Raw genomic sequence first — 27918 nt, forward strand, 5'->3', positions numbered from 1 at the left:
AACAAACTTAAAAGGACAAATCAACAATAACACAATCATAGTGGAGGACATTAACATCCCACTTACAGCAATGGACAGATCACCCAGACAGAAAATCAATAAGGAAACACAGGCCCTGAATGAAGCATTAAACCAGATGGACTTAATAGATATTTATAGGACACTCCATCCAAAAGCAACAGAATACACATTCTTCTCAAGTGCACATGGAACATTTCTCTAAGATTGATCACATCCTGGGCTACAAATCAAACCTCAGAAACTTTAAGAAAATTGAAATCATATCAAGCATCTTTTCTCACCACTACGCTATATGACTGGAAATCAACAACAAGAAAAAAATTACAAAAAACACAGACGCGTGGAGACTAAACAACATACTACTAAACAACCAATGGGTCACTGAAGAAATCAAAGAGGAAAGTAAAAAACACCTAGAAGCAAATGACAACAAAGATATGACATCCCAAAACCTATGGGATGCAGCAAACGCCATTCTAAGAGGAAAGTGTATAACAATACAAGCCCACCTCAGGAAACAAGAAAAAGCTCAAATAAACAATCTAATTTTACATCTACAGCAGCTAGAGAGAGAAGAACAGACAAGACCTAAAGTGAGTAGAAGGAAAGAAATCATAAAGATCAGAGCAGAAATCAATGAAATGGAAATGAAGAAAACCATAGAAAAGATCAATGAAATGAAAAGGTGGTTCTTTGAAAAGATCAACAAAATTGATAAACCCTTAGCCAGACTTATCAAGCAAAAAAGAGAGAGGACTCAAATCAATAAAATTAGAAATGAAAAAGGAGAAATAACAATGGACATCACAGAAATGCAGAGGATCATAAGAGACTACTAGATGCAACCATATGCCAATAAAATGGAAAACCCAGAAGAAATGGACTAATTCTTAGAAAAGTACAATCTTCCAAGACTAAACCAAGATGAAATAGAAAAGATGAATGGACCCATCACAAGAACTGAAATTTAAACTGTGATGAAAAAACTTCCAACAAACAAAAGTCCAGAACCAGATGGCTTCACAGGCAAATTCTATCAAACATTTAGAGATGAGCTAACACCTCTCCTTCTGAAACTGTTCCAAAACATTGCAGAGGAAGGGATACTCCCAAACTCATTCTATGAGGCCACCATCACCCTGAGTGCAAAAGCATACAAAGATACCACAAAAAAAGAAAACTACAGGCCAGTTTCACTGATGAACATAGACACAAAAATCCTCAACAAAATACTAGCAAACCGCATCCAACAATACATTAAAAGAACTGTACATCATGATCAAGAGGGATTTATCCCAGGGATGCACGGGTTCTTCAATGTCCACAAATTAATCAGTGTGATACACCACATTAACAAACTGAAGAATAAAAACCATATGATCTGCTCAATAGATGCAGAAAAAGCCTTTGACAAAATTCAATACCCATTTCTGATAAAAACCCTTCAGAAAGTGGCACAGAGGGAACCTACCTCAACATAATAAAGGCTGTATATAACAAACCCAGAGCTAACATCAAACTGAATGGTGAAAAGCTGAAAGAATTCCTGCTGAGATCAGGAACAAGACAAGGATGTCCCCTCTAGCTACTACTATTCAACATAGTTTTGGAAGTCCTAGCCAAGGCAATCAGATAAGTAAAAGAAATAAAAGGAATCCAAATTGGAAAGGAAGTAAAACTATCATTATTTGCAGATGACATGATACTATACCTAGAGAATCCTAAAGACGCTATCAGAAAGCTGTTAGAGCTCATCCATGCATTTGGCAAAGTTGCAGGATACAAAATTAATACACAGAAATAGATGGCATTTCTATATAATAACAATGAAAGTTCAGAAAGAGAAACTAGGGAAGCAATCCTGTTTACCATCGCATCCAAAAGAATAAAATACCTAGGAGTAAACCCACCTAAAGAGACAAAAGACCTGTACTCTGAAAAATATAAGACACTGATGAAAGAAATCAAAGTTGACACAAATAGATGGAAAGACATACCATGCTTGCAGATTAGAAGAGTTAATATTATCAAAATTACTATACTACCCAAGACAATCTACAGATTCAACGCAATCCCTATCAAATCATCAAGGACATTTTTCACAGAACTTTAACAAAATATTTTAAAATTTGTTTGGAAGCACAAAAGACCCAGAATAGCCAAGACATCCTGAAAAAGAAAAATGGAGCTCCCTGACTTCAGACTACACTACAATGCAACAATCATCAAAACTGTATGGTACTGGCATAAAGACAGAAATATAGATCAGTGGAACAGGATAGAAAGCCCAGAATGAAGCCCACGCACCTACACCCAACTAATTTATGAACAAAGGAGGCAAGAATATACAATGGAGAAAAGACAGCCTATTCAGTTAGTGGTGCTGGGAAAACTGGACAGCCACATGTAAAAGAATGAAATGAGAACATTCTCCAACACCATACATACAAATAAACTCAAAATGGATTAAAGACCTAGATATAAGGCCAGATACTATAAAACTCTTAGAGGAAAACATAGGCCAAACACTCTCTGACATAAACGACAGCAACATCTTCTCAGATCCACCTCTTAGAGTAACGACAGTAAAAACAAAAATAAACAAATGGGACCTAATTAAATTTAAAAGTTTCTGCACAGCAAAGGAAACCCTAAACAAAATAAAAAGACAGCCCACAGAATGGGAGAAAATCTTTGCAAATGAATCGACTGACAATTAACTGACAATCTCCAAAATTTATAAACTCCTCCTACTGCTCAATACCAAAAAAACAAACAACCCCATCAAGAAATGGGCAGAAGATCTAAACAGATAATTCTCCAAAGAAGACATACAGATGGCCAAAAAACACATGAAAAGATGTTCAACATCACTCATTATTAGAGAAACGCACATCAAAACCACAATGAGGTACCACCTTACACCAGCCAGAATGGCCATCATCCAAATGTCTACAGACAATAAGTGCTGGAGAGAGTGTAGAGAAAAAGGAACCCTAGTACACTGTTGGTGGGATTGTAAATTGGTGCAACCACTGTGGAAAACAGTATGGAGATTCCTCAGAAAACTAAAAATAGAACTCCCATTTGATCCAGCAATCCCACTCCTGGGCATCTACCCAGAGAACACCATGACTCGCAAAGACACATGTAGTCCAATGTTCACTGCAGCATTATTTACAATAGCCAAAACATGGAAACAACCTAAATGTCCATCTACAGAGGAGTGGATCAAGAAGATGTGGTACAGATACTCAATGGAATATTACTCAGCCATTAAAAGGAAGGAAATATTGGCATTTGTAGCAACATGGATGGACCTAGAAATTATCATGCTAAGTGAAGACAGACAATGAGCCACCAACATCAAATGCTATTACCTACATGTGGAATCTAAAAAAAGGACACAATGAACTTCTTTGCAAAACAGATACTGACTCACATACTTTGAAAAACTTATGGTTTCCAAATGAGACAGGTTGCAGGGTGGGGGGATGCACTGAGGGTTTGGGATAGAAATGCTGTAAAATTTGGTTGTGATGATTGCTGTACACTTATAAATGTAATAAAATTCATGAAGTAATAATAGTAATAATAAAAAAAAAAGAAGATGAAGAGGGAGCCTAATCTCCTAGCAGATCCATTACCTTGTCCTTTATTATGCTATAGTAGCTATTTTTGGTCATGGTCCAGTTTAGTAACTCAAGGTCATGGTTCCAGGAATTCTTTCCCTCCATTAGCAGATGAATATACTTATTTCTCCCTTATTAAAAACAACTTCAAATGTCTTGACATCACACCTTCCTAAGCATATTACCACATTTCTCAGCTTCCTTTTACAATAAAACTCCGCAGAAGGGTTGCCTCTATCACTACCTTCACTTCACCCTTCTCATCCTCTTTTGAATTCTCTGATGAAGCTTTCAATCCTCCCACTCTACCCAAACAGTTCTTGTCAAGAGCACCAATGACCCGCCTATCTTCAAAGCCAAAGGCTAATTCTAAATCAGTACTAATGGTGACCTTGACATCAATGACCTTCCCTCTCATTTCTGAAACATCTTCTTCCCTCAGCTTTTAAGAACATTGCTCTTGGGATTTTCCTACTGCAAAAATTACCCCTTCTTGCTTCAGTTGCTGGTTCCTCAGTGTCCTGGCCTCAGGATGCGGGAGCTCCAGAGCTCAGTCTTTGGTATTTGTCTCTCCATTCCCTATTGGCCTGGGGATATTTAAATCAGATGGCTTTAAATGCTATATGCTGATGTCTCCCAACTTGATAATCTCCAACCTGGAGGGTTCTCTGAATGCCAGGCTTGTGCATTTAATGGCCCACTTTACAGTGGATTTGTATCTCAAACATAACAAATCCAAAATAGAACTCTTGACTTTCTTTCCCCCAAATTTCCCTATCACAGTGAATGATCTCTTTGTTCTTCCAGTTATTCAAGTCAAGTACTTTGGAGTTGTTCTTGATTCCTCATCCAAAAATCAGATTCCTGCAAGCTCTTCTCTAAGGATAAATCTTGAGTCTGACTACCTCCACTGCTGCCCCTCTGACCCAAACACCATCACCTCACATCTGGACCACAACTGTAGTCTTCCAATAGATCTTCCTGCTCATGGGGCTGCAGCAAGCTGCAGCTAGATGAATCCTTCTAGAGCGTAGGTCATGCCAGGGCACTCCCCTGCTCAAAACCCTCTGATGGCTCCCATCTCGTTCAAAACAAAATCCATAGTCCCTACCATGGCCCCAAAGGCCCTCATGTCTGAATTTCTAGCCTCTAACTTCACCTCCAGTGACTCTCCCCTCACTTACTCTGCTCCGATTATACTCATCTTTCGGCTCCTCCTAGAACACATCACTTGATTTTTGTTTGGGGGGGGGGCTGTCTTACTCTTCTCCCCGTCTGGAATATTTTCCTACTGAATAGCTGCAGGAGTCACCTCTCCACATTTCTTCTGGAATGCCTTCAAATGTCATTCATCAGCAAGGCTTTTCCTAAACATTCTTTATAAAAAGCAAGCCCCTCCATCATCATTTACCCCCTTATTCTGCTTCATTTTTCACCACTTGCCATATAATCATTTGTTTACTGCTAGTCTCTCTGTATGTGTGAGGACAGGAGCCAAGAAGAGTGCCTGGGACATGGCAGTTCTGTAAAAACTTGCCAAAATAAACTCATGTCAACTATCTTACACACAGGTGTCACATCAAAAACACTGACCGAAAATATTGACTTTTTTTTCCCCCACAATGGAACACTAGCTTCAGAAAGGGTAAGATAGTTGCTTTGAGTCTCAGTACTGCAGAACAATTTTATTACTCTCACCAAGATAGTACTTAATTTTTTTTTTATGGCCACACCCATGGCACAGGGAAGTTCCCAGGCCAGAGACTGAATCCGAGCTGAGCCGCAGCTGCTGACCTACACCACAGCTGCAGCAATGCTGTATCCTTTAACCCACTGCTTCAGGCAGGGTATCAAACCCATGCTCCTGCTGTGACCTGAGCCTTAACAGTCGCATTCGTAACTAACTGTGCCACAGTGGGAACTCCTACTTAATTTGTTCTTAAAATAGAGTATGAGCTAACTGATTTTAACTGGAGCAGCTTTATTTTTCTAAAAGCCTAATTACGTAATCTGGAAAAAATAAGATTTATATGAAAACATTAAAGGGTTGACTGCAGTAGGACCTCTTGATGAAGGGTGAATTACATTTAACTTAGAAAGCAGTGTATTAGAACAAATACAGAGTTTATCTCATAAAAATGTGCCACACTGTTTTTTATCTCAAATGGTGTGAAATAATGCTATTTGAAAATTGTTTAAAGTTTTCAGAAAAACATGTTTTTTAAAAATATCAGCAAAATAGGTTTCTTGATAATAATTACCATCCTCAGAAGGATTTACTAATGGATAGTGACATCTTCACATATGATTTCGGATCAAGAATGGGAAGTGCTGTAGATGTGCTGCCTTGACAATTATGCAACTGACTGCTGGAAAATTCACCCCTCTGATCTTATCTGCTTAATGCAAACAGCTATCATTTTTAAAAGAGTCCAAAAGCAACTACTAGGAGTTGCTCTAAATGGTTAAATAAATGGTTTAAAAGACATATACAAGATATTGTCTGAGAATAGATACACACGGAATTCTATTACAATATAAAACCAAGGGACCATTCAGTTCTTTTGCAGCATTAGTATTTTGTTGTATCAGATATAGATCCTATAAGTAGAACATCATCTGATCTGGGGAGTCTTTTTGTTACCATAGTACTAATTTTTATGAGATTTAGGCTGCACAAAACAAGTGATAACTCCATTTTCATCAAAGGATAGCTAAGTGAGAAAAATAAGGGCAATAATATCTCACACACAATTACATTCATACACTTTCACACACCAAAGAAACATATGTGTGCATATATATGCTGTTTTTAGTTGTCAACTACTCTCTCAGGAAGACTGTGCTTTTTTTTCTAAAATTGTGTCTTTCCTAGTTTTTTTTTAAAAATATATTAAAATGTCCTTTCTTTTATGAGGTAATGGTGATAAACTGGTCTCTTAAAATGCTGACCACCCAATCTCTAAAAACAGTATTTTTCTGAAATTTTATTGGTCCATGAAATTCAAAAGTATGCAAATAAATGACAACTTTCTCATAAAAACATCCTAGCTGTCTTTCCTCTTTTCACAACACCAAACTCCTCAGCCTGGCATTTGAAGCCTTCTACATCTGATCCTAATCTACCTTTCTTGCTTTCCTTAATAGTAATTAGAGCAGTCTGGGGTCAGCTCCTGCCTACTCTCACCTGCTAAGGTCACTTCAGCCTCAGTCTTCCTAGTTCCTGATCTTAGCAGGGGTCATTAACTGCCCCAGCCCCATGAAGGGTGTGCAAGGAAAACCCTAGGAACTCACGCTCACTGAGCCCCTGAACCTTTGAGCCTGGGCCCACAGACTGTGCTTGGCTCCCAGTTTAGCACTCCCTTCCCATGGGCTTTGGATATCTGCCTTGAATCTCAGCTCGGATGAGGCCCTAAAACACGAGTCTAAATCTCACCAGTTTCCTGTTCTCAGGGATGACAGCATGTCCCCTGGAGGCAGGCTCCAAACCACAAAGGCAGCCTGGGACCAAGGGGCAGGTAGATGCTAACCAGCACTTATCCCAAGGCCAGACCTATATTCCAGGAAATTCCTCACACCCCATCTGAAAAGATGCAGGCTTTCTTTCCTTCTCTTGCCTCCCTGGCCCGTTAGTACCTAGCAGACATCCTGGCTAAGACTTCCGAGTTATTACCTGTGTTCCCTCAATATACTCCTTTCCATTAGGCACCTTTTTCCTCCCTAGGAGAGACTGTCTGCCCTGAATGCCTTACCTCTCATTCTATGCCTCCCTAAACATTGCAAAGCCTATTTTAAGCATGCATCCAAACACTTTATGAACAGGGTTCATGCCAGGCATGGGGACACAAGGTGAATGACACAGGTCCTGCCCGTTAGGAACCCAGTCTATTGGGATTGAAAACTGAAGGGAAATTCATCCTCTACCTGTTAAATGTCTGAAATGCAGGATGCACAACTTTGTATAAACATCATTTTAGGCACAATGGCTTCCACAAATATTTATTGAATAAATAAATAGAGAAAGCATGACTTCATTAACAAACTCTCAATTCACTAGCTTAGCAAATATTTAAGCATCCATTATGTGTTAGGCATATCGCAGAAATCTGAAAAGTTAGGGCTTGAAAGGACAGGCTCTACTGAGAATCCAGTCCCAACACTTCATACAGATCAGGGGACTCTACAGCTGCGCACTTGACTTTGGAGAATGGAGGGCTGTGTGCTTTGAAATCAGGTTCCCATGCATACACTTCTATCCTTCAGAGGACACCATTATTCAGTTGTTCAAGAGAACACATCTAACTTCCTAATTTTTGGCAACACCTACCCTTCCTAAGAGCTTATTTTGTTAGTATCTTTTTGCCAACCCAACAATAACATTTACTGGAGGCGTATTGTATGCCAAGTGGTTGATACAGAGACACAGAAGTGAGGTCCCCATCCTGGAGGAACTGAATTAATTCAGGGACTAAACCTGTAAACACGGTCTTGCTAAATAATAGCGAGATGTTTCAGAGTGGCACTGGCAGGTGACTTTCAGAATCAGAAACAGTCTCTCTCCACTAGAAACAGACTGGCTTTTCTTTGGAGTAAATGACCTCTGTGAAATACAGTTATCTTTATCACCTGCTCCTCTAGGGAAAGCCTGAGAAGGTGAAAAACACCCAAGGGCACCGGACAAACAGTGAGACCCTGTGGTAATGTGAGAGGGGACAGGGGGAAAGCATCCAGGTGATGGGAGGGACAAACACTGCAGGTCCGGCTCTTTCCTAGGGGAGCAGTTCTGGGGCTCTGGGAGTGTCTTCATAGAACTGACAACATCATACAAGAATGTCCTAAACTCAAACTGAGAAAGTCTCCCTATTATCCACCCATTTAAATTTATCCAAAGCCTGCTACTTCCCACTCAGGGTCCTTATACAGATATAACCCCACACACTCAATTCATGGGGAGCAGAAGACTTTTAGACAGGCCTGGAGAAAACAGAGAAGCAAAGGTAAGAGAAAATCCCCTGGATCTTCCACTCAGTTTCCACAAGGTTGCTCCTTCCTTTTCAGATACTAAGTTATACCTGTCAGAACACAGAGGCTCTAACTGTTTGAGGCCAACCCCCACTGTGAAAGTCTGTTGAAAGTTAACCCACACTGTGTTGATTATATGTCACATTCTACCCAGGTTTGGATTTGGGTTTCATCTTCACAGAAATTCAGAAAAGAAGGAACCATACTTTTCCTTCTTAATTTCCATTCCAGGAAAACAAACAAACAAACAAACAAGCAAAACTTTCAGCTTCAAATAAACAATACCCCTCCCTCCCATATCAGTCTCCCAGAATTAACTAAATAAACATTTTTTAAAGCCATCATTTCACTTCTTTGAGAAAAATCCTTCTTCTAGAGACAAGACATTATGATGCTCAACAGTAGATAAACTGAGGCATAAGGAAAATCTGTCCGCTTCCTAACAATCTGAAAACAGGTGCATGATGTATGCTTTTCATGGACTGAGAATACCCACAGAAGACAGCCTAGAAGTTTAAAAATCATGCATGCTGGCTGACTGGAGGTGTGGAAAATTCCAGTGCTATCAAAATTGATGGCTCTACAAGAACCAGATCTACAGGTGACATGGGGAAAAAAAGCTACTGGGAAGAAAAATAAACTATCCCATAGCCTCTCTGAAAGTGAATACCACCTTTCCCTGCACTTATGGCTCTGCTTTAATTCATTATATAATTTGTGACTCCTGCACAGACGTCCCATTTGTGTCATGGGGGACAAAAATCCATGAAGGAAGGAGGTGTAATGGCATCATAGGGCATTTATTTCATATAACATGACCCACTTTAATTTTTTTTTAAATTTTTTTTTAGTGTCTGAAAATTCAGAAGTCATTACCTTTAGCATGCGGATTTCTCGAAGGGCGATTTTCTTTATCACAGGGTCATCTTCGGATTCCAAAAACCTCTTGATGGCCACAATCTGACCCGTGTCTCTATTTCTGCATTTGAAAACAACTCCATAGGATCCTTCGCCTATTTTCCCAATTTTTTCATACTTCTCCATCACAGATAAATAAATCTTCTTAAAATGAATCTTCACATAGTTTGACAATGTCGCTGATAAAATATCAGCATGAAGCTTGCACTAGTGCCCCACTCAACGATGGGTCTTTGTCAAGGACCTAGAACAGAACAACAGCACTTACTAAAGAATTAAGAATTGACCCATTCCCTTAAAGCCTCTTCTCTCAGCCGTGGCCACTCGATCAAGGATGAGAGTTAGCGGCCTCCGGTAACCCAAAGTTTAATCGTCTGTTATATACCCTGCAAGTTAAAATGTAACCTGCCATCCCAAAACGAATCGAGTTGTAAGACAATCTATCTTTTTTAATGTTAAGTTTATCCGATCTAAGACACCTGAGCTGGCTGGAGGGCCAGGACCGCTAAGGGCTTCCCTGGTTCTAATATCGGGTCTCATTTCCCTTCGGCAAGAAGACACCTCCCTGCTCCCCGGGGGCGGGGCGGGGTAAGTAGGACGGGGCGCGGCGAGGACGGGCGGGACGGGGGAGAGCCCGGCAAGGCGCTCGCCCCGCGCCCAACAGCCCCGCACCTCCCGGGGCTGGTCCGGAGCCCAGCGAGGAGCCGGGCCGCGCGGTCCCTCCGCCTCCCGGGCCACCTCTTCCGCCCCGCCGCAACTGAGAAAAGCCCCCAGCGCCTCCCGGCTTCCCACCCGCGTCCCGGCCCGCGCCGCGCAGCCTCGAACGGCGCCACGTGGCGCCCGGGCTCGCGTCTCCCTCCTCGCCCGGGACTCACAGCGCCGCGGCTGCCGGGCCTGACCTCGCTCCCGCCTCGCAGACTCTCCCCCGGCTGGGTGGCCGCCGGCCCGCCCGCGATCCCTATGGGAACGGGCCTCCGCCCCGGGCTGGCCTGTGCGGGACCGCCGCGCCCCGGCTTCCCTCCCGGAGCGGCCACGATCTTGGCCACGGCGGAGGGCCCGCGTGGACGGCCCTTGCCGCGCTGGAGGAGCTGTTCTGAACGTGGGCAGGGGTCCCTGCTAGTTCCTCAGCCGGGGAGAGAAGGCCTTCAGATTGCAAACTCCAGCAGGTTGTGGAGAAAGCAGCTCTGGCAAAGTCGGCTGGGAAGACGCCTGCGCCAGGAGGCCCCCCCCCCCCCTCCCCGCGGCCTGTACCTCGCTGCGGTGTAACTGATTACTCGCCGGTATTCTCTACCAGACTGTAAACGCCTTGAAGGCAGTTTCTACCTCAATGCGGTAGCCGCCAGAAAGGAATGAATGGAAAAAAGGGAGAGAGGAAAAGAGGAAGAGGGCGGTAAGATGAGTAAAACTGGTTAAAGTCAGAAATTATCCCCCACTAGCTTGGGTGGAGGAGTGGGGGCAGAGGGGATATGGTCCTTGACCGCTGACTTGCACTGTAGCTGAGATTTATAATGTGAGAAATAGAGGCTTACGGAGCCTGCCCTGTTTTCTGTTCCACATTTCCATCCTTCTCCCAACTGGCTTCTACTTGTCAGGTCTGAGCACAATGGTGGAAAGTTAATGGACCTGGGGAAATCGTGAAATAAGGTAATTTGTCTCTGGGCAGATTGCCTCAAAACTTTATCTTCTGTCTTGTTACATATGCCTAGCACTGAGATGATGTTAGCCCTAGAAGCAATACCTGAGGAGGGAAAATTAGCATACCGCCTATGACACAAGTACCAGTCCTGTGCCAAGCAGAATACCACTAAATGTAAATCAAGATAGGGTTCAGGATGAAGGTGGAAGGAGAGAGATTGGTGGCTGCTTTGAAAATGGAGTGGCATATAGATGGGGTCCAGGGATGGGCTAAAGGTGGTCTGTGAACCTCCCAGAAATTGTTTCTAAACAGCAACCACTCATGTGTTTTCTGTTTTTATGCCTCTTCCAGATGTCATATAAATGGAAATATATATTATGTAGCCTTTTGAGGCTAAGCAGCTTTCATTCAATATAATGTATTGGAGATTCATCCACGTTGCTGCATTTATCAGCAGTTTGTTACTTTTTATTAGTGAGTAGTATTCCACTGTATGGATAAGCCATAGTTTGTTAACCCCAATTGAAGAACATTTGAGTTGTTTCCAGCTTTGGAGAGTATAAACTAAGCCACTCTAAACATTCATGCATGGTCTTTGGTTTGAACATATGTTTTTGTTTCTCTTGGGAAGATAATACTTAGGAGGAGTACTGCTGGGTCATATGTTAAGTATATGTTATTGTAAATGACTGCTAAAATGTTTTCCAAAGTAACTACCATTTTACATTCCTGCCCACAATGTTCCAATTACTCTGTGTCTTTGCCAGCAATTGGTATTCAGTTTTTTTTTTTTTTTTTTTTTTTTTTTTGTCTTTTTGCTATTTCTTGGGCTGCTCCCACGGCATATGGAGGTTCCCAGCCTAGGGGTCGAATCGGAGCTGTAGCTGCCAGCCTACGCCAGAGCCACAGCAACGCGGGATACGAGCCGAGTCTGCGACCTACACCACAGCTCACAGCAACACCTGATCGTTAACCCACTGAGCAAGGGCAGGGACCGAACCCACAACCTCATGGTTCCTAGTCGGATTTGTTAACCACTGCGCCACTACAGGAACTCCGGTATTCAGTTCTTTTGATTCAGCCGTTCTAATAAGTGGATGATGGTCACTTGTGATTTTAATTTGCATTTCCCTAATGACTAACATTGAGCAGTTTTTCAAATGCTAATTTGCCACCTGTATGTTTTCTCACTTATAGATTCTAGAAGGGTTTTTTAAGTTCCTTGTGGTTTTTTTTTTTTTTTTTGGACAATCATGTCATCTGCAAATAGAAGCAGTTTTTGTTTTTCGTAACTGGAATGCTTTTTCTTTGTTTTTCCTGCCTTATTGCACTTGGTATGTCCTCCAGTGTAGTAGCAAATAGAAGTGGTGAGAGCAGACATCCTTATTAGTGATTTTAGGAGGAAAACATTCAGTCTTGCACCATTAGGTATGATGCTAACTAGATTTCTTCGTAGAGGTCGTGGTAGGCAACCTCTGAGATGGCCCTTAATGATCCCTACCTCATGGTAGTCATGCCTTTGTATACTCCACTGCCATTCAGTGTAGGCTTGACCTAGTGACTTGCTTCTAAGGAATAAAGTATGTTTAACATAATGGAATATCACTTCTGGGATTTGGTTATGAAGAGACTATGATTTCTGCCTTGAGTACTCTTGTACTCTCTCACTCACTTCCTCTGAGGGAATCCAGGTGCCATGTTGTGAGATGCCCTATGGCAAGGAATTGAGGAAGCCAAGAAGACTCAATCCAGTATTCTGTGAAGAATTGAGTCCTGCCAACAACCTTGTGTGTGAGCTTGGAAGTGGATCTCCCTATCACCATCTCTGTTTCCGTAAGTCTTTGTTTGGATGAGATTGTAGCCCCAGCTAACAATATAAATTCACTTTTGTGGGACACCTTGATTTAGAGATACCTAGATAAGTCATACCTAGATTTCCAGCCTCCAGAAATTGTGAGACAATAACTGCTTGACATTTATGTTTTGGGCTTGTTACACAGCAATATAGAACTAACACAGAAGCCCTTTATTACATTGAGAAAGTTCTCTTTAATTGTAATTTGCTGAAAGGTGGGTTTTTTGGTTTTGTTTTTAATAATGAATGCATGGTATATTTTGTTGAATACTTTTCTACATATATAGAGATAATAATATGACTTCTTGTTTAGTCTATTGATAAAATAAATTGATTTTAAAATTTTGAAACAAGCTTACATTCCTGGGATAAATCCAACTTGGTTATGATATTCTATCTTTTTGATACATTGCTGGAATTGATTAATAATATCTTATTGAGTATTTTTACATTGTTTCTGAGAGACATTCATCTATAGTTTTATTTTCATGTCTTTGTGTGGTTTAGGTATCAAGGTAATGTTGATTTCATAAAATGTGTCTGTAACTGCTTCTTTAACCTTTATCTTATGGAGAAGTTTAAATTAAATTGGTATTATGTATTCCTTAAATATTTGGTAGAATTTGCCAAAACAAATTCTTCCTGAAACTTTTATTATTGAAATGTTTTTAATTATAATTCTATTTATTTATCAAAATATAGGACTATTCATGATATCTGTTTTTTCTTGAGTGAGCTTTACTAGTTTGTGTCTAATGGAATTTGTATATTTCATCTAGCTATTTAAATTTATGGGCATTTTTTTTTTTTTTTTTTTTTTTTGTCTTTTGTCTTTTGTTGTTGCTGTTGTTGCTATTTCTTGGGCCGCTCCCACGGCATATGGAGGTTCCCAGGCTAGGGGTCCAATTGGAGCTGTAGCCACTGGCCTACGCCAGAGCCACAGCAATGCGGGATCCGAGCCGCATCTGCAACCTACACCACAGCTCACGGCAACGCCGGATCGTTAACCCACTGAGCAAGGGCAGGGACCGAACCCGCAACCTCATGGTTCCTAGTCATATTTGTTAACCACTGTGCCACGATGGGAACTCCTCAAAATATTTTTTAATTTCTCCTGTGACTTCCTGTTTGACCCATGGGTTATTTTGAACTATGTTGTTTAATTTCCAACTGTTTTTTTTTTTTGTTTTTTACAGATTTTCCAGGTATCTTTCTATTATTGATTTCTAGTTTAATTCCATTGTTTTCAAGATACTAACTCACATATTTTTCCTTTTATATTAAATTATCTGAATATTAAAAAAAAAACCTCACAGACTTTGAAAAACTTACGGTTTCCAAATGAGACAGGTTGGGGGGGTGGGGGGAATGCACTGAGGGTTTGGATGGAAGTGTTATAAAATTTGGTTGTGATGATTGTTGTACAACTATAAATGTAATAAAATTCATTGAGTAATTAAAGTAAACATAAAAAAATTCCATTATTTTCAGAGAAATCCTTTTGAGTGATTTAAATCCTCTGAAATGTGTTGAGGTTTGTTTTATGGCCTAGAATATGGTCTATGTTGGTGAATGTTTCTATTTGACAATTTAAAACATTATTTTTAAATAAGATGGGAAGTCAATGTGAATTTTTTTCCGCACTACCCTTTCTGAAGTTCATTCCAGGCTAAAGTTAGTCTGGAAAATTAACTTTATGGACTCCACAAGGTTCAGTACCCAAGGAGCCTGGAGCTGTGCCAAGTTCAGGGGTAAAGTAGGGAGCAAGTGTACAGTTATTTATGCTTAACTAAGCAGTAAACCAGAAAGCTGGCAGGATGTGCAGCTGCACCACTTGTTTTGTTTGGAGGAAATTGGAGCAAAATATGAGAGAACAACTTTGAAAGGGAGGCAAATATTTGATGTCACCATTTGGCCCCAAACAGAAAAGATACTATGGCCTCTACACCATTGAATCACTGGCAGTCCTTGCAGCTGGCAGGACTAAAATTGGTTTTGACATCAAAGAATTGTAACTCTTGGGAAGTAAAGTTCTTGGGAGACTGAGAAATGATCTGATATGTGGGGTTCTTTTTCTTAAGCAAGTGCAAAGAACAGTGAAACAACAATATTATTTTCCACTTACAGCGATTTTTGATTTGTACCTTTGCATAATTAGAACACTTCAGTGCCCCTGGAGAACACAAATAGTACTGTGGTATTTTAATCATTTAAGGAAGCAATAAATATTTAGTAGAGTAACACATGGTAAGAGAAAGAGCCTGGGATTTAGAGTCAGAGACCAGGATTTCTACCTTCTTACTGGTATTTGATCTCGTGCAGGAGAATTATTATTGCCTAAACAACAACAACTACAGTAATTATTTAACTAGTGCTTACTTCATGGCAGGCATTATGCTAAGAATATTTCATGTATGAGCCTTACAACAACCCTAGGAGATAGGCATCAGTATTGTCCTGAGTTTCAGATGAGGGAAGTGAGTTTTAGAATGGATAAGTAATGTGTCTAAGGACACAAAGCTAGTGAGTTTTGAAGTGGGGATTGGAACGAGGGCATTCTGAACTCCAGAACTTTTGCTCCTGTTTGCAAATACTGCCTAAAACAATAGGGTGGTTTTCAGAATTTTTGAGTTAATTATAGGACACTGGAGTTGACCCAGAGTACTTAAAATGCACAATATAGTACCCTTCTTCTTTTTTTTTAGGTTGCCAGGAGGGTAAGTCTTATCAGTATGCTTCCTTATTACAGTGGTACAGCAGTGTCATCTGTGTGCAGCTTCCACCTCTGAAGAGCAAACTTCTGTGAGGTTGGGCATAACACTGAGGCCTTATCTGAGTGCTGAACCCAGGGCAGTTCTTGAAGCTCCCCCCTACCCTATTATGTTTCCTGTAAGGATAAGGGAGCTTAGTCACTGTGATCTTAAAAGGACACTATTCAGCTGCTTGAGGAAATACTTTACTTTTGCTGCTTTAAGTGGATTTAGAAATTGTTTCCAGGGCACACAGAGAAAATAGTTAATAACTACCATCTAGGGGTATTTCTGTTTCAGGCTCAGTATCCACATTATCTCTAATCTTTATAACAGTCTTATACAGCCAGATTTGTTAATTGGTTAGAATTTTTAACTCCTCCATTTTATTAAAGAAGAAACTGAGCCTCTGAAAGTTTGGTCCATAGAGACATGACCACTCAGCTATCCAGGGCTGATAGCAGAGTTCACACCAATTCCACCTGTTTCCAAAGCTGTTTCTGGTGGTGGTGAATGGAGTTAGAACAACTAAGAACACCTTGTGAACAGCCTAAAGAGGAGCCAGGTTTCAAGTCAAGTTCTTCCTAACCAGTTACTGCTTACATGCTACAAAACTAGGCATGCAAATAACTTTCCCTCTTTATCTGGCCATATAAAAGGTACATTAATGGAAATAATGGAAAATCAGTTTAAATAAAATAAAAGCCTATTATCCTTTACATTGTATGTGGGCCCAGCTGAAAACAGAATAAAGTGTTTTTATCCCGAATTAACATAACCTTAGTTATTTTTTTGTGTATTTTTCCCTTTAAAGAAATAATACTCTTTGCATTTTATCTGCGGCAAGCCATTCTTTTAAAGCCCCTTTTCTAAAAGCTTTCTTTGTTTCTGAGCCTCCCTTTAACAACATCAATACTCTTTTGCTTTTTCAGATTTTAAAACAACCACCCATACTTTTGCCAATGAACCTAAATGCTTAGCAAATATTAGCACAAAACCCGAGGGGTTCTATGTTGTTGTCTCTGGGCCATCAGCTGGTGAGGCAGTGTATATGGTGATCCTTCTTTAGGAAATACGTCTCCAAACCTCAAAGTGTGTACATCTCTTACACTTTGGACAGAGGATTGCTAACCACACTTAAATCATAAGTGATCTGTGTACATTTCTGTGCACTTATGATTCCTGAATCATTATATTCTTGGGAAAAAGGAAAATTTCCTTAGGGGGAAGAAAAGGTAAATTTCCAAAAAAATGTATGAGACAATAAATGACATTAATTACTTTCTGAACTTCAACTTAAAGCTGTGACACAGAAAGAGCTGTTTGGAAAGCAGACATTTGCTGGGTGGTGACGTTGGTCAGATACCATGCTGGGTTCTGGGGACTGAGAGGAGACTTTCCTGAGATCAAACATGGTATCAACGTGCAGAGCCTGCTCTCATGCCTCTTCTCCCAGTGAGTGTATTCCCTGAAGGAAACTAGACAGGTGAACTTAGAGGGCTAGAGTTTACAATGTACTTGTTGCTTTTGAAAACACTCCAGAGGTTCTGTGAAGGAGAGAGGACACATCTGGCATTTGAGGAAACAGAGAAAATCAAAATGACTTTTTGAGAGTCAAAAACCAAATTCGTTCTAGGCAAAAAACAGGCCCAGAACCTCGATCTCAATTCTGAGTTGTATTCTTTCCACCTGTTGTACTGTAATGTGGCTTCCCATTAGATAGTTTTAATTACATGGTTAAAGAAATGTAAATCTGCCTTGAGAAAACCCAATATCAAAGCGAATAGTCACAGGTGTGACAAGGTGGAGGCAGAGGAGAGGAGGAGAGGACAGGAAATAGAAACTATGTACATTTTAAAAATATTCTTAAAAGTAAGATTTTTTTCATTCGGATTGTTTTAGAAATGCATACTTTTTTTTTTTCTGTCTGCTGAGAGACCCACAAGTGGCATATGGAGGTTCCCAGGCTAGGGGTCACATCGGAGCTGTAACCGCTGGCCTACACCACACCACAGCAACGCTAGATCCTTAGCTCACTGAGCCAGGTCAGGGATCGAACCCATATCCTCATGGTTACTAGCTGGGTTCGTTACCCACTGGACCACAACGGGAACTCCTAGAAATGCATACATTTCTTGAATGGAGTTAACACTCTCAGTCTTCTCAACTTTCCCCTCTTTATAGAAACTGTATGATGCTATTCATTGGGGTTGAAATAACTCTTTGTACAAAGAGAAACCTCTGTCACCCTAGATATATTTCCCATGCCAACCATTGTATTTTTAGGTGTCTGTTGATCCAAAAGCTCTAAATGGTTTCATAAAGTCATCTTTAAGCTGCATTCATGCAAAGGATTAAATGAAGATCATAGTTATGATCACATGGAGAAATCCTATTCTTGTAAATAGTTTTCATAAGAGTAGCTCATTGTCAGATATTAGTAGTGAGATACTGTGAGGCATCTAAAATGAACCCATGCATTGGTCCTTGTGAAAAATACAAATTTAAACAATATTCCCTCTAAATAATAGGTCCTTCCCCTTCAACAGCAACATATTTATTTTTCTACGGTATCATCTGACCTGATGTTCCCAGTAAGAGAATGAACTCTGGAGCCAGACTGCCTGGGATCAAATCCAGCTCTGCTATGAACCATCTGTGAGGCAAGTTACTCAGCTTCCCTAGGCTTCATTTGTGTCATCTGCAGCCTAGAAATTAACTGTCGCTTAAAGTTGTGAGGATTCAGTGAGTGTTATAACCGTAGTAGCTTTTATTGTTAGGATGCTAATCATCTCTGCACACTGTTTTCTGTTCAGGTGGGAATTTCATTTACACTAAGATGTATTCCATACTTTACTGACAACATATGTAAACATACAGATTCACTTAGCACCTACCAATCAAGGAAAAACATCTTTTTTTGTCACTCAGAGAACTAAAGAATACTTAACTAAATAACACTAAACAGCACTTCACACTGGCAGAGCACACTTTTCCATAACTTCATGCTGCCCAAGGGATGCTTTTCTGAGAAAGGAGACAGCTTGTGATGGAGGACCAGTCAGACCTGGTTTCATCTCTGGGTTCTACCCTTTTTGGTTGTGTAAAACCAGGGAAGTTACTTCATGTATTGGTCTGGGATTTTTTTTAAGGTCTTTTTTTAAAAAATGAATCTTTTTAATTTGAGGTTATTGTAGATTCACACACAGCTGTAAGAGAGAGCACATAGAAATCTCATAAACTTTTTTCCAAGTTTTGTCCAGTGATAATATCTTGCAGAACTAGAATACCGTATCACAGCTGTCAACCCAGGCTGCTGCAGTGACAATGCTAGATCCTTAACCCACTGTACCACAAGGGAACTCTGGTAATTTTATTATTAATTTTTGAGGACCCACCATGCTGTTTTCCATAGCAACTACATCATTTTATATTCCCACCAACAGTACACAGAGTTCCCACTTTCCCATATCCTTTTCTTACCAACATCTTCCTTCCTTCCTTTCTTCCATCCTTCCCTCCCTCCCTCTCTTTCCTTTTTTTTCTTCCTTGCCTCCCCCCTCCTCTTTCCCCTCTCTCTTTCTCTGTCTCTCTCTTTCATAGTAGTCTTACTGATGGGTGTGAGGTTATATCTCATTGTGGTTTTGATTTGTGGACTGGGATCTTACTTTCCAACCACAGAAGCCACTTCAGCTAATTGAAGGATTTATTAAGGGATGATTAAGCTGGATGATACAATTTTAGGAACCTCAGAAGAGCTCTGTGACCCTCTGTAATATCCTATTGAACATAAAATTCCATGTTAACATTTTATCTTAAGCTCTGACCTGGAGAGAAGGCAAATCTCTTAAAGAGGAGTGCTATTTAGGCTATAAATGGCATATTAATACAGGACCACAGCATATGTTAGAAAGAGTGCTCATTTGGACCTTAAGAGGTCTGAGTTCAAATCCCATATCCTTACAACTCACTGTATGATCCTGAGCAATTGATTACCTTCTCTCAGCCTCTCTTCTCTGCTAAAAGGAGAGTGAGGTGCATACTCACCATCTAGCTCTGTTAGTATCACATTGCCATAAATACTCTTGAGAGCAGGATTTGGTGAGGAATGGAAAGGAGAAGGCAGGAATGTCCTAGTCCTTTGAAGGAGTATAAAATAACACTTTGGGAAGAAAAGGACACCAAAGGACACCAGAGTGATGGGGGGAGAAGTGCTCTTTCCTGTATCACAAGGGCTGCCATTAAGCGGGGACTCAGTAAAATCATGACACAGTAAGTGACAGAAGAGTTAAGGTTTTGTGGATTACTTAAGTATTTTGATAGTCTCCCTTGGGAAATAGATAGTAATAGAAGTAGAAACAGTTATTGAGTAACTGTTTCCTGTAATATACTGTAGAAACAAATTTGAATTAACATGCAATCCTTGTTCTCAGACATTAATTCTAGAGGGGAAGAGAGAATATAATTAGAACACAGTGTGACAAGTTTTAATAGAAACAAGTAAAAAGTGTGGTACTATATTATTTTAAGTTATTTGCATTTTGAAGAGTTGTGGAAATGCCAAGAATTAAAAGATTTCTGCAAGTTTTTTGTGGTCTCTTTCCCATCATTACTATCTTAAAATCAAGAAGAGACAGTTTGATAAAGGAGAGTACATTTGTGTTAATTACACAAACACACACACACAGACACTCTATTTTTAGTTGGGAAAACAAGATTTAGCTTTTAATGTAATGGGAACCACAGTATGCTCGATAAAAATGAAGACTATTGAGATAACATTGGCAAAGCATTCTTCAGCTTGTCTCCAAAGGAAAAGTGGAACCAACTTTAAGAGTGAGGTCTAATGCCACATTGCACAAAAATCCTTACCAGATCTTCAGGCTGGAAGTGATCACCACTACACTGCCAGTTGGCCAGGTATTAGAGCCATTTGGCCTATTGTCTGTCTCAAATTAGGCTTTGTGCTCACTGAGCTGCTGACTTTGTTTTATTTCTGTTTGTATTGCTCCAAGTCTGCCATACCCATAGTAGGGGATTGAACATGCTGAGTTAAGCAGAATGTTGGAAGGCTTTCTCAAAGGATATGCCATGGGCAAGAAATCAGAATACATGTGCATTTTCAAAGGCTGAGAGCAGTTTATCATTCGAATTTATGGGTACCACAATGAAAGAGCAGACTATCTGAGTATTAGTATTTGGCTAATCAGAATGGATTAGGTGATATTTCATTAATTGCAAGATATATGTCAAGACTATTTATTGTTGCTTTACCAGATACTAAAACTTTCTCTTTGAGAAAGGAGACAAGACGTGGAGTAGAAGGACTTGAGCTCACCTCCTTTCACGAAAACACCAGAATCACAACTAACAGGTGAACGGTTTGGCAAAAAAAGCCTGGAACCTACCAAAAGAAGATATTCTACATCCAAAGACAAAGAAACCACAATAAGATGGTAAGAGGGGGTGCTTCTAAGATATAATCAAATCCCCCATCTTCTATGTGGATGACCCACAAGCTGGAAAGTAATTCTATGGCAGAGGTTCTCCCACAGGAGTGAGTTCTGAGCCCCACACCAGGCTCCCCAGCCTCTGGGGGTCTGGAATCAGTCAGGAGGAAGAGCCCTCAGAGCATTTGGCTTTGAAAATTTCTAACTTGCTATTCTAAAACTTAGTGGTATAGGATACAGAGAATTATGTGGAAATACAAGGAAAAACTAATCTGCAGAGAATTTATTTAGATGGAGTTCCCGTGGTAGCTCATTGGGTTAACGAATCCAACTAGGAACCATGAGGTTGCAGGTTCGATCCCTGGCCTTGCTCAGTGGGTTAAGGATCCGGCATTGCCGTGAGCTGTGGTGTAGGTGGCAGACACAACTCGGATCCCGTGTTGCTGTGTTTCTGGCACAGGCCAGTGGCTACAGCTCCGATTGGACCCCTAGCCTGGGAACCTCCATATGCCACGGGTGTGGCTGTAGAAAAGGCAAAAGACAAATAATAATATTAATGATAATTTATTTAGACATTAGTTGCCAGTAAATATCACATGAGACTTCCCTTATTAAGTCTTCCTAAAAAGTTCTGTTTAGATAAAGAGGCACAGCGAAATGGATGTAAAGCAGTTAGACATTTAGTGCCTTTAAAATTCCAACTTTAATGATATAAGAAAATAAGTCACTAAGGGAGTATGACACAGATATAATAAGTAACATTCTTGCCTTTTGCCTTGTTTTACATGGCATATTATTTATTCCCTCTTTAAGGACCATATTGAAAGGGTTCCTACATAACAATTTAGGTCAAACAATGAACTAGGTGTATTATTTGCCTAATTAATGTCTTTCAGCTCCAAATGAACCCTTTTTATCTTCTGGTTTGTTGTGCTGGGGCTAGAAGTCTGCACGCTGTATTTCCCAGCATCCATTCCAGTTCATTTGGACCGACTGGAGACACTGGGAGAATGGAGAGGAGGAGGAGAAAAAACTTCCTTCTTGTTTCTTGCTATTCCTTAACTATGGAAGTTCTCCCTAGATCCAGCTGCTTTTAGCCCTTCCAGAACCAGCCTTATTACATACCTTCAGAGGAGCCAGCAGCAGCTCCTCCTCAGGGTCTGAGCCCAGCTTCATGGGACCCTGCCCCTGATGAGCTGGTGGCAACTGTACAGAGGCATCTCCCCAAGGTCAGAGCTTCGGTATTGTGGATCTTCTCTGAGCCCCCAGGTTCTAATAATCCCCAAAGTTACCCTTTTATTTCTCTATCCCTATTGGTGGTAGCTGCTTCTTGCAGTTGTTCTGAGTTTTCTGAGTGTCCTAATTTGCTCTTTCTGTCCTCTGTGTAATATTTCCCTATGTTCATTGTTTTAATTCTCCCCAAGTAAAATGCCTACTCTGCTTTCCTGTTTTGTTGCCTAGACCCTGACTGATCCTAGATTCGGAGCCTAGATACCTAGGCTCGATGTTTTTAAATAATTTGCTGCTTAGACCCTGAGCCTAGATATCCAGGTTCAATATTCTAAAATAATTTACTCGCACTACTTTCCTCACTTTCAGAAACCTGGAAGGTTTTTGTAATGTATCTGCATTTTGCAAGGGCTGGACTCTTAAGAGTCAAAGAAAAGTTTTCTTAGAGTTATACTCATGAATAAATTACTTCATTACTGACTCACAATGTGCATCCTATTGTAGTTTGATTTAGCAAATATTTATTACCCACCTACTACATGTCAGGAACCGTTCAGTGCTGGGGATGCAAGCATAAGTGTTATTGTTCCTCATCCTTAAGAGATAATAGAAATACCTACCTATTATATAGTAACAGAAGCTTTAATCAAGGCTATGCAAGAGGCTGTGGCATCCTAGAGGAGACTGTGGAACTGGACTTTAAGGAATTTAAGTGGACATGGGTATCCAGTATGGGTTTTCAGAAACCTAAACTGAGAAATAGTTATGTTATTTGAATCTTGATTCAGAGTCAGTGCTTTATATGGAGCATTTAAACATCAAATGCCTGGGATGCCCTGGTTCTTGGTGGTTAACACGGATCACTGGATTCTGTGTCCTCTAGTCATCACAAGATAACCACAATGAAGTAACCAATCCAGGAAGATTTAGATTTGAGAAACATGACCAGAATGAAGTCATATACCCCCACTTTAATGTCATCTTTAGAATGGGCTAAATCTTACACTTACCAAAATTACTGAGGAAAGAACTTGTGGTTGATGATCATAATGACTTAATGAACCATTCCACTCACACGTGGTGAATTTTTTTTTTTTTTAAGCTTCACCAAGTGGCATTTTATAACTGTGCAGGACATCTGTTACTTTTATCAGCCCAGCATATTTTTCTCCTTCTTGTCAAAAGCCCGGCATCTATTCCTCCTCCTGCTTTGGGTTTCTGCTTCAGCGGGACTATCATTCAAGGTAACATACCCTCTGTGACTCAGGAATGACCAAACCTAGGTTAAGTGGGTTCCTTTCCCGGGAACTGAATCTTGCATGAAGGAACACAGTGCTTTTGGAGTAGATTCGAGTGCCCAGAGGGACTCTCCACTGACTGCTGCTCCTAGGTCTTCGCTGAGCCCAGTTCTTCAGCTTCTTTAATCCATCATAACCAAAGGACAGCCAAAGAACCCTGAGACAGGAGTTTAACCCTCAATTATGTTTATTTTGGATACAATTTCCTCTGCCTGGAATGCCCTCTCCTCCCATCTTTACATTTCCAAATACTGTGCTTTAGAGATGTGCGTTGTTTAATGGTTTTCTATATACTTAAGCTACACTTGATAGGTCTCCATATAAGCAGTCAGAAAGGGACTGTCTGGATTCAGACAGACAGATGGACCTGGGATTCATCCCAACTTTCCCACTAACTTCATGTGTGAGTGTGGCAGCTGTAGATGTGCGTTGGTCAGATCTCCCTTTGAGAGAGAACCTGCTACAAGAAATTAGTTAACTTTCAGAATTCACCTTAGCATTGGCCAAGCTTTCCCTGGGCCACTCCCAGCTCAGGACTGAGTTCTGCAGGGATTTGAAACCGAAGCCATTCCTTTCCAACAATGGATTCCTCTAGTGGGCAGTCTCTGCTCTGGAGTACCGCCCCCATCAACTGGCCAAGATGTTCTCAGAGCTGCACTGCAGCCTGTCGCTCTATCCAGTCCTCCTTCCTCCTTTTCTCATCTCACACGTGTCAGATCTGTGCTGAGTCTCCCTGCTTACCCTGCTCACTGATTCTTCACACAGGTATTTCCCCCAATAAATCTCCTGCACTTCTAATTCCATCTTGCTGTTTGCTTCTAGAGAACCCAGGGTATGACAATGACTAACCTTTCATCTTCTCATTTGTAAAATAGGATATCATAGGATAATTAGATAATATTTCTCCCCATTACTGGTCTTGGCCCAGATTCTAATAAATGTTTTAACTGAAGTATAAGTACATACAGAAAAAAAATGCATTAATCATGAGTGTGAAGTTTGCTGAGAAGTGAAAAAACACTTCTAGCACTTCAAAAGCATCCCCTCATGCTCCGTCTCAACCATATTCCTTCATTCCTCCTTAAAGGTAACCATCATCCTGATTTCTAACCATAGTTTGTCTGTCCTTGACTTCCTTTAGGTGAAATCTTACAGCATCCTTTGAATGTTTGGATTCTTACAAAGAACCTTATATTTCTTAAGGATTGAAATCCATGTTGTTGTCAGTAGTTTATTCTTCTGGATGGTTCTGTAATATTTTGAGCTATGAATATACCACAACTTATTTATCCTTTCTACTGTTGGTAGACATTTGGGTTATTTCTGAATTTTGGCAACTGTGAATAATGGTGTAGTGCACAGTCTTTTATGTCTATTGATGATCATGCCTTTTAGGTGCAGACCTATGATTGGAAACGCTAGCTTATAATGTATGTGTATGTTCACCTTTAGTTTTTCAAGGGTATTGTACCTATTTACACTCCAATAAACAGGTATGAGAGTTCTGGTTGGTCCATACCCCTCTCAAAACTTAAGATTGTCCTCTGGTTACATTTTAGTTTTTCTGGGGGATGTGTAATAGGACTGTATTATGGTTTTATTTTGTAGCAGCATTATTGTTTTAATTTGTATTTCCCTGGAACTAATGAAGTTATACTTTTTCAAGTGTTTACTGACCCTGTGGATGTTCTCTTTTCTGCTTGGTTTTACGAGGTCTGTCTTACATACCACAAAATTCAGTCATTTTAAGTGTGTAAATAAGTGATTTTTAGTAAGTTTACAGAGCAACTATCACTCACGATCTCATTTAAAAATATCTCTATCACCTCAAAAAGAAACTTTATGACCCTCTCCATTCTTCACCTCTGCCTTATGCAACCACTAGTCTACTTTCTCTCTCTGGAGGTTTACTTTTCTGGACAGTTCATATAAATGGAATGGTTACAATAGGTCATCTTTTTGTGACTGGTTTCTTTCACACTTAACATATTTGGGGGGTTCATCCACATTGTAGCATGGATCAGTACTTTTGTTCATTTTCATTGCTGAATAGTATTCCACACAAGGATATGCTGCATTTATTTAATTACCAGTTGGTGGATATTTTGGTTGCTTGCACTTTTAGGCCATTATGAATAATGATACTATAGAAACTTGTATACCAGTCTTTGTGTGAACATGTTTTCTCTTGGGCAAATACCTAGGAGTGGAATTGCTAGGTCAAATGATGAATCTATATTTAACATTTTTAAGAAACTGACAAACTCTTACAAAGTGTTGCACCATCCCTACTAGCAATGTGCAAGTGTTTCAGTTTCTCCACCCTCATTTATTGACTATTTGGTTATTACCTTTTGTGGAGAGCTTGTTCAGAATCCTTTGCCCACTTTTCCTTTGGGTTGTCTGCCTTAGTTCTTTAAATTTGGGCATGTCTTTTTGTGGATACATATAATGCAAGGCTCTTTTCTGTTTTGTGGCTTATCTTTTCATCTTGTATAAAGATGTCCCTAGATGAACAGAACATCTTAATTTTATTAAGTCAATTTTAACAACTTTTCCTTTTATAGTCAGAATCTTTGCTTACACTAAGTTCATGGAGATGTTTTATTTTAAAAGCATTAGTTTTATATATTTTTGATTTTTATAATCTATTTGGTATTTATTTTTGTTTGAGTAAAGTAGCAGTCTAGATTCATTTGATTTTCCACTATTGATTTATATAAATTTTCAATAGAATTTATGGAGTTCCCACAAGTGGCACAGTGGGTTAAAGCAGATTATTTTATTTTCATATCTCTAAATAAGCTATTTCTTGATTTTTAATTTTTAAGGTATTATCAGTTGATTTCCCACTGTAGAGATGAGGATTTAGATAGCTTTTCTACCTCAGCTCCACAACACTATACACTCTTTCAATATGATCATGTTGTCATTTTGATTATTATTTACTGTTCACATTATTATGGCATTCAACCACTGGTCCTAGCTTACCTTTTCTTTCCTATACAATATTTTGCTTTCCTGGAGTTAACAGTTTCCAGTTTTTTACTTGATTTCAACCATAGGTAAGTTTTTGCTTAGAAACAATATCATCACTAATTGAATCCTTCCACCCACCCAACCCCCCCTTTTTTTTTGCTTTTCAGGACCACACCTGCATCAGTTTCCCAAGTTAGGGGTCCAATTGGAGCTGTAGCTGCCAGCCTACACGACAGCCATAGCAACACGGGAACTAAGCCATGTCTGTGACCTACACCACAGCTCATGGCAATGCTGTATCCTTAACCTACTGAGTGGGGCCAGGGATTGAACCCATGTTCTCATGGATACTTAGGTGGGATTGTAACTTGCTGAGCCACAACAGGAACTCTGCTCCACCCACTTCCGATTTCAGCCATAGAGGCAGTGGATAGTTCTATTTGAGCTCATTTATTTCCCACTCTCTCAGCTTTGTGTCTTAGGATGTTCTCTGACACTTGGCCCAGGAGTAGGCTGCAACTTGGTGCTTTAGGAGGTAATGCCTCAGTGGCAGCTCAACCAGTGAGGAGTGAGCCTAGATAAAAGATCCAGCCATTTGTCTTTCAGGAGACAACTGTGGGAACTATCACAGAGCTTCTTAGAAGACCTGGTGGAATCAAGCTGCTATTGTCTACACAGCAAGGACTTCAATAACACAACTTTATGTTGACCCTTCCCCTTACTTCGTTTTAATATCACAAATCCCTCACTCCAATTCTTGGGGGTCTGGGAGGTGCATCAGGTCATTTATTAGTTTAATCTTTCTAAAAAATTTTCTCTGGGAGCTTCTGATATGCTTCACCACATTCTGTATGCTTGGTGTTATGTCATCCTTGGATATCTCATCACCGTCATCCGGGGAATTTCTTCATCTCTCTCCTATGCTGAATCTTAGTCTTTGCACTTTCGTCTTCATTTTGCTTGGTTTATGCCCTTATTTTTACGAAGCACATTCTCTAGTAGTTTATTGAGAAAGACCATATGGAGGTAAAGTTTGTGAGACCGTGTACAAATAAAAATGTCTTCATTTTACCCTTAGATTTGATTAGTAGTTTATTTGGACCCAGAATTTTATTTATTTATTTATT

At 40.1% G+C, this 27918-nt stretch overlaps 1 protein-coding gene and 2 long non-coding RNA genes across 9 annotated transcripts in view; 2 read left to right on the top strand and 1 right to left on the bottom strand.

The window, feature by feature from the left end:
• CDKL1 (cyclin dependent kinase like 1) overlaps window positions 1–10931 on the bottom strand; it is a 64467-nt gene extending 53536 nt beyond the window's left edge. The window contains exons 1-2 of one of the 7 annotated variants that reach the window (XM_021101475.1): window positions 10845–10931; window positions 9552–9837 (exon numbers count right to left, since the gene is read on the bottom strand). In XM_021101475.1, the coding sequence (XP_020957134.1) occupies window positions 9552–9719 (168 nt within the window). In that variant the 5' untranslated portion in view covers window positions 9720–9837; window positions 10845–10931. Of the gene's footprint in view, window positions 1–9551; window positions 10277–10468; window positions 10823–10844 lie in introns of those variants that run through there. The other 6 variants (XM_021101479.1, XM_021101459.1, XM_021101467.1 and 3 more) reach the window with 6 other exon arrangements.
• Window positions 10093–18497, top strand: LOC110262144. Its single transcript, XR_002346745.1, has 4 exons — window positions 10093–10181; window positions 10888–11237; window positions 12921–13062; window positions 18366–18497. It is a non-coding gene; the product is annotated as an uncharacterized LOC110262144 (long non-coding RNA).
• Window positions 21113–27879, top strand: LOC110262146. The gene is made up of 2 exons (XR_002346749.1): window positions 21113–21290; window positions 27398–27879. It is a non-coding gene; the product is annotated as an uncharacterized LOC110262146 (long non-coding RNA).

Source organism: Sus scrofa, chromosome 1 (assembly GCF_000003025.6).
Source record: "Sus scrofa isolate TJ Tabasco breed Duroc chromosome 1, Sscrofa11.1, whole genome shotgun sequence".
NCBI classification, from domain to species: Eukaryota; Metazoa; Chordata; class Mammalia; order Artiodactyla; family Suidae; genus Sus; species Sus scrofa.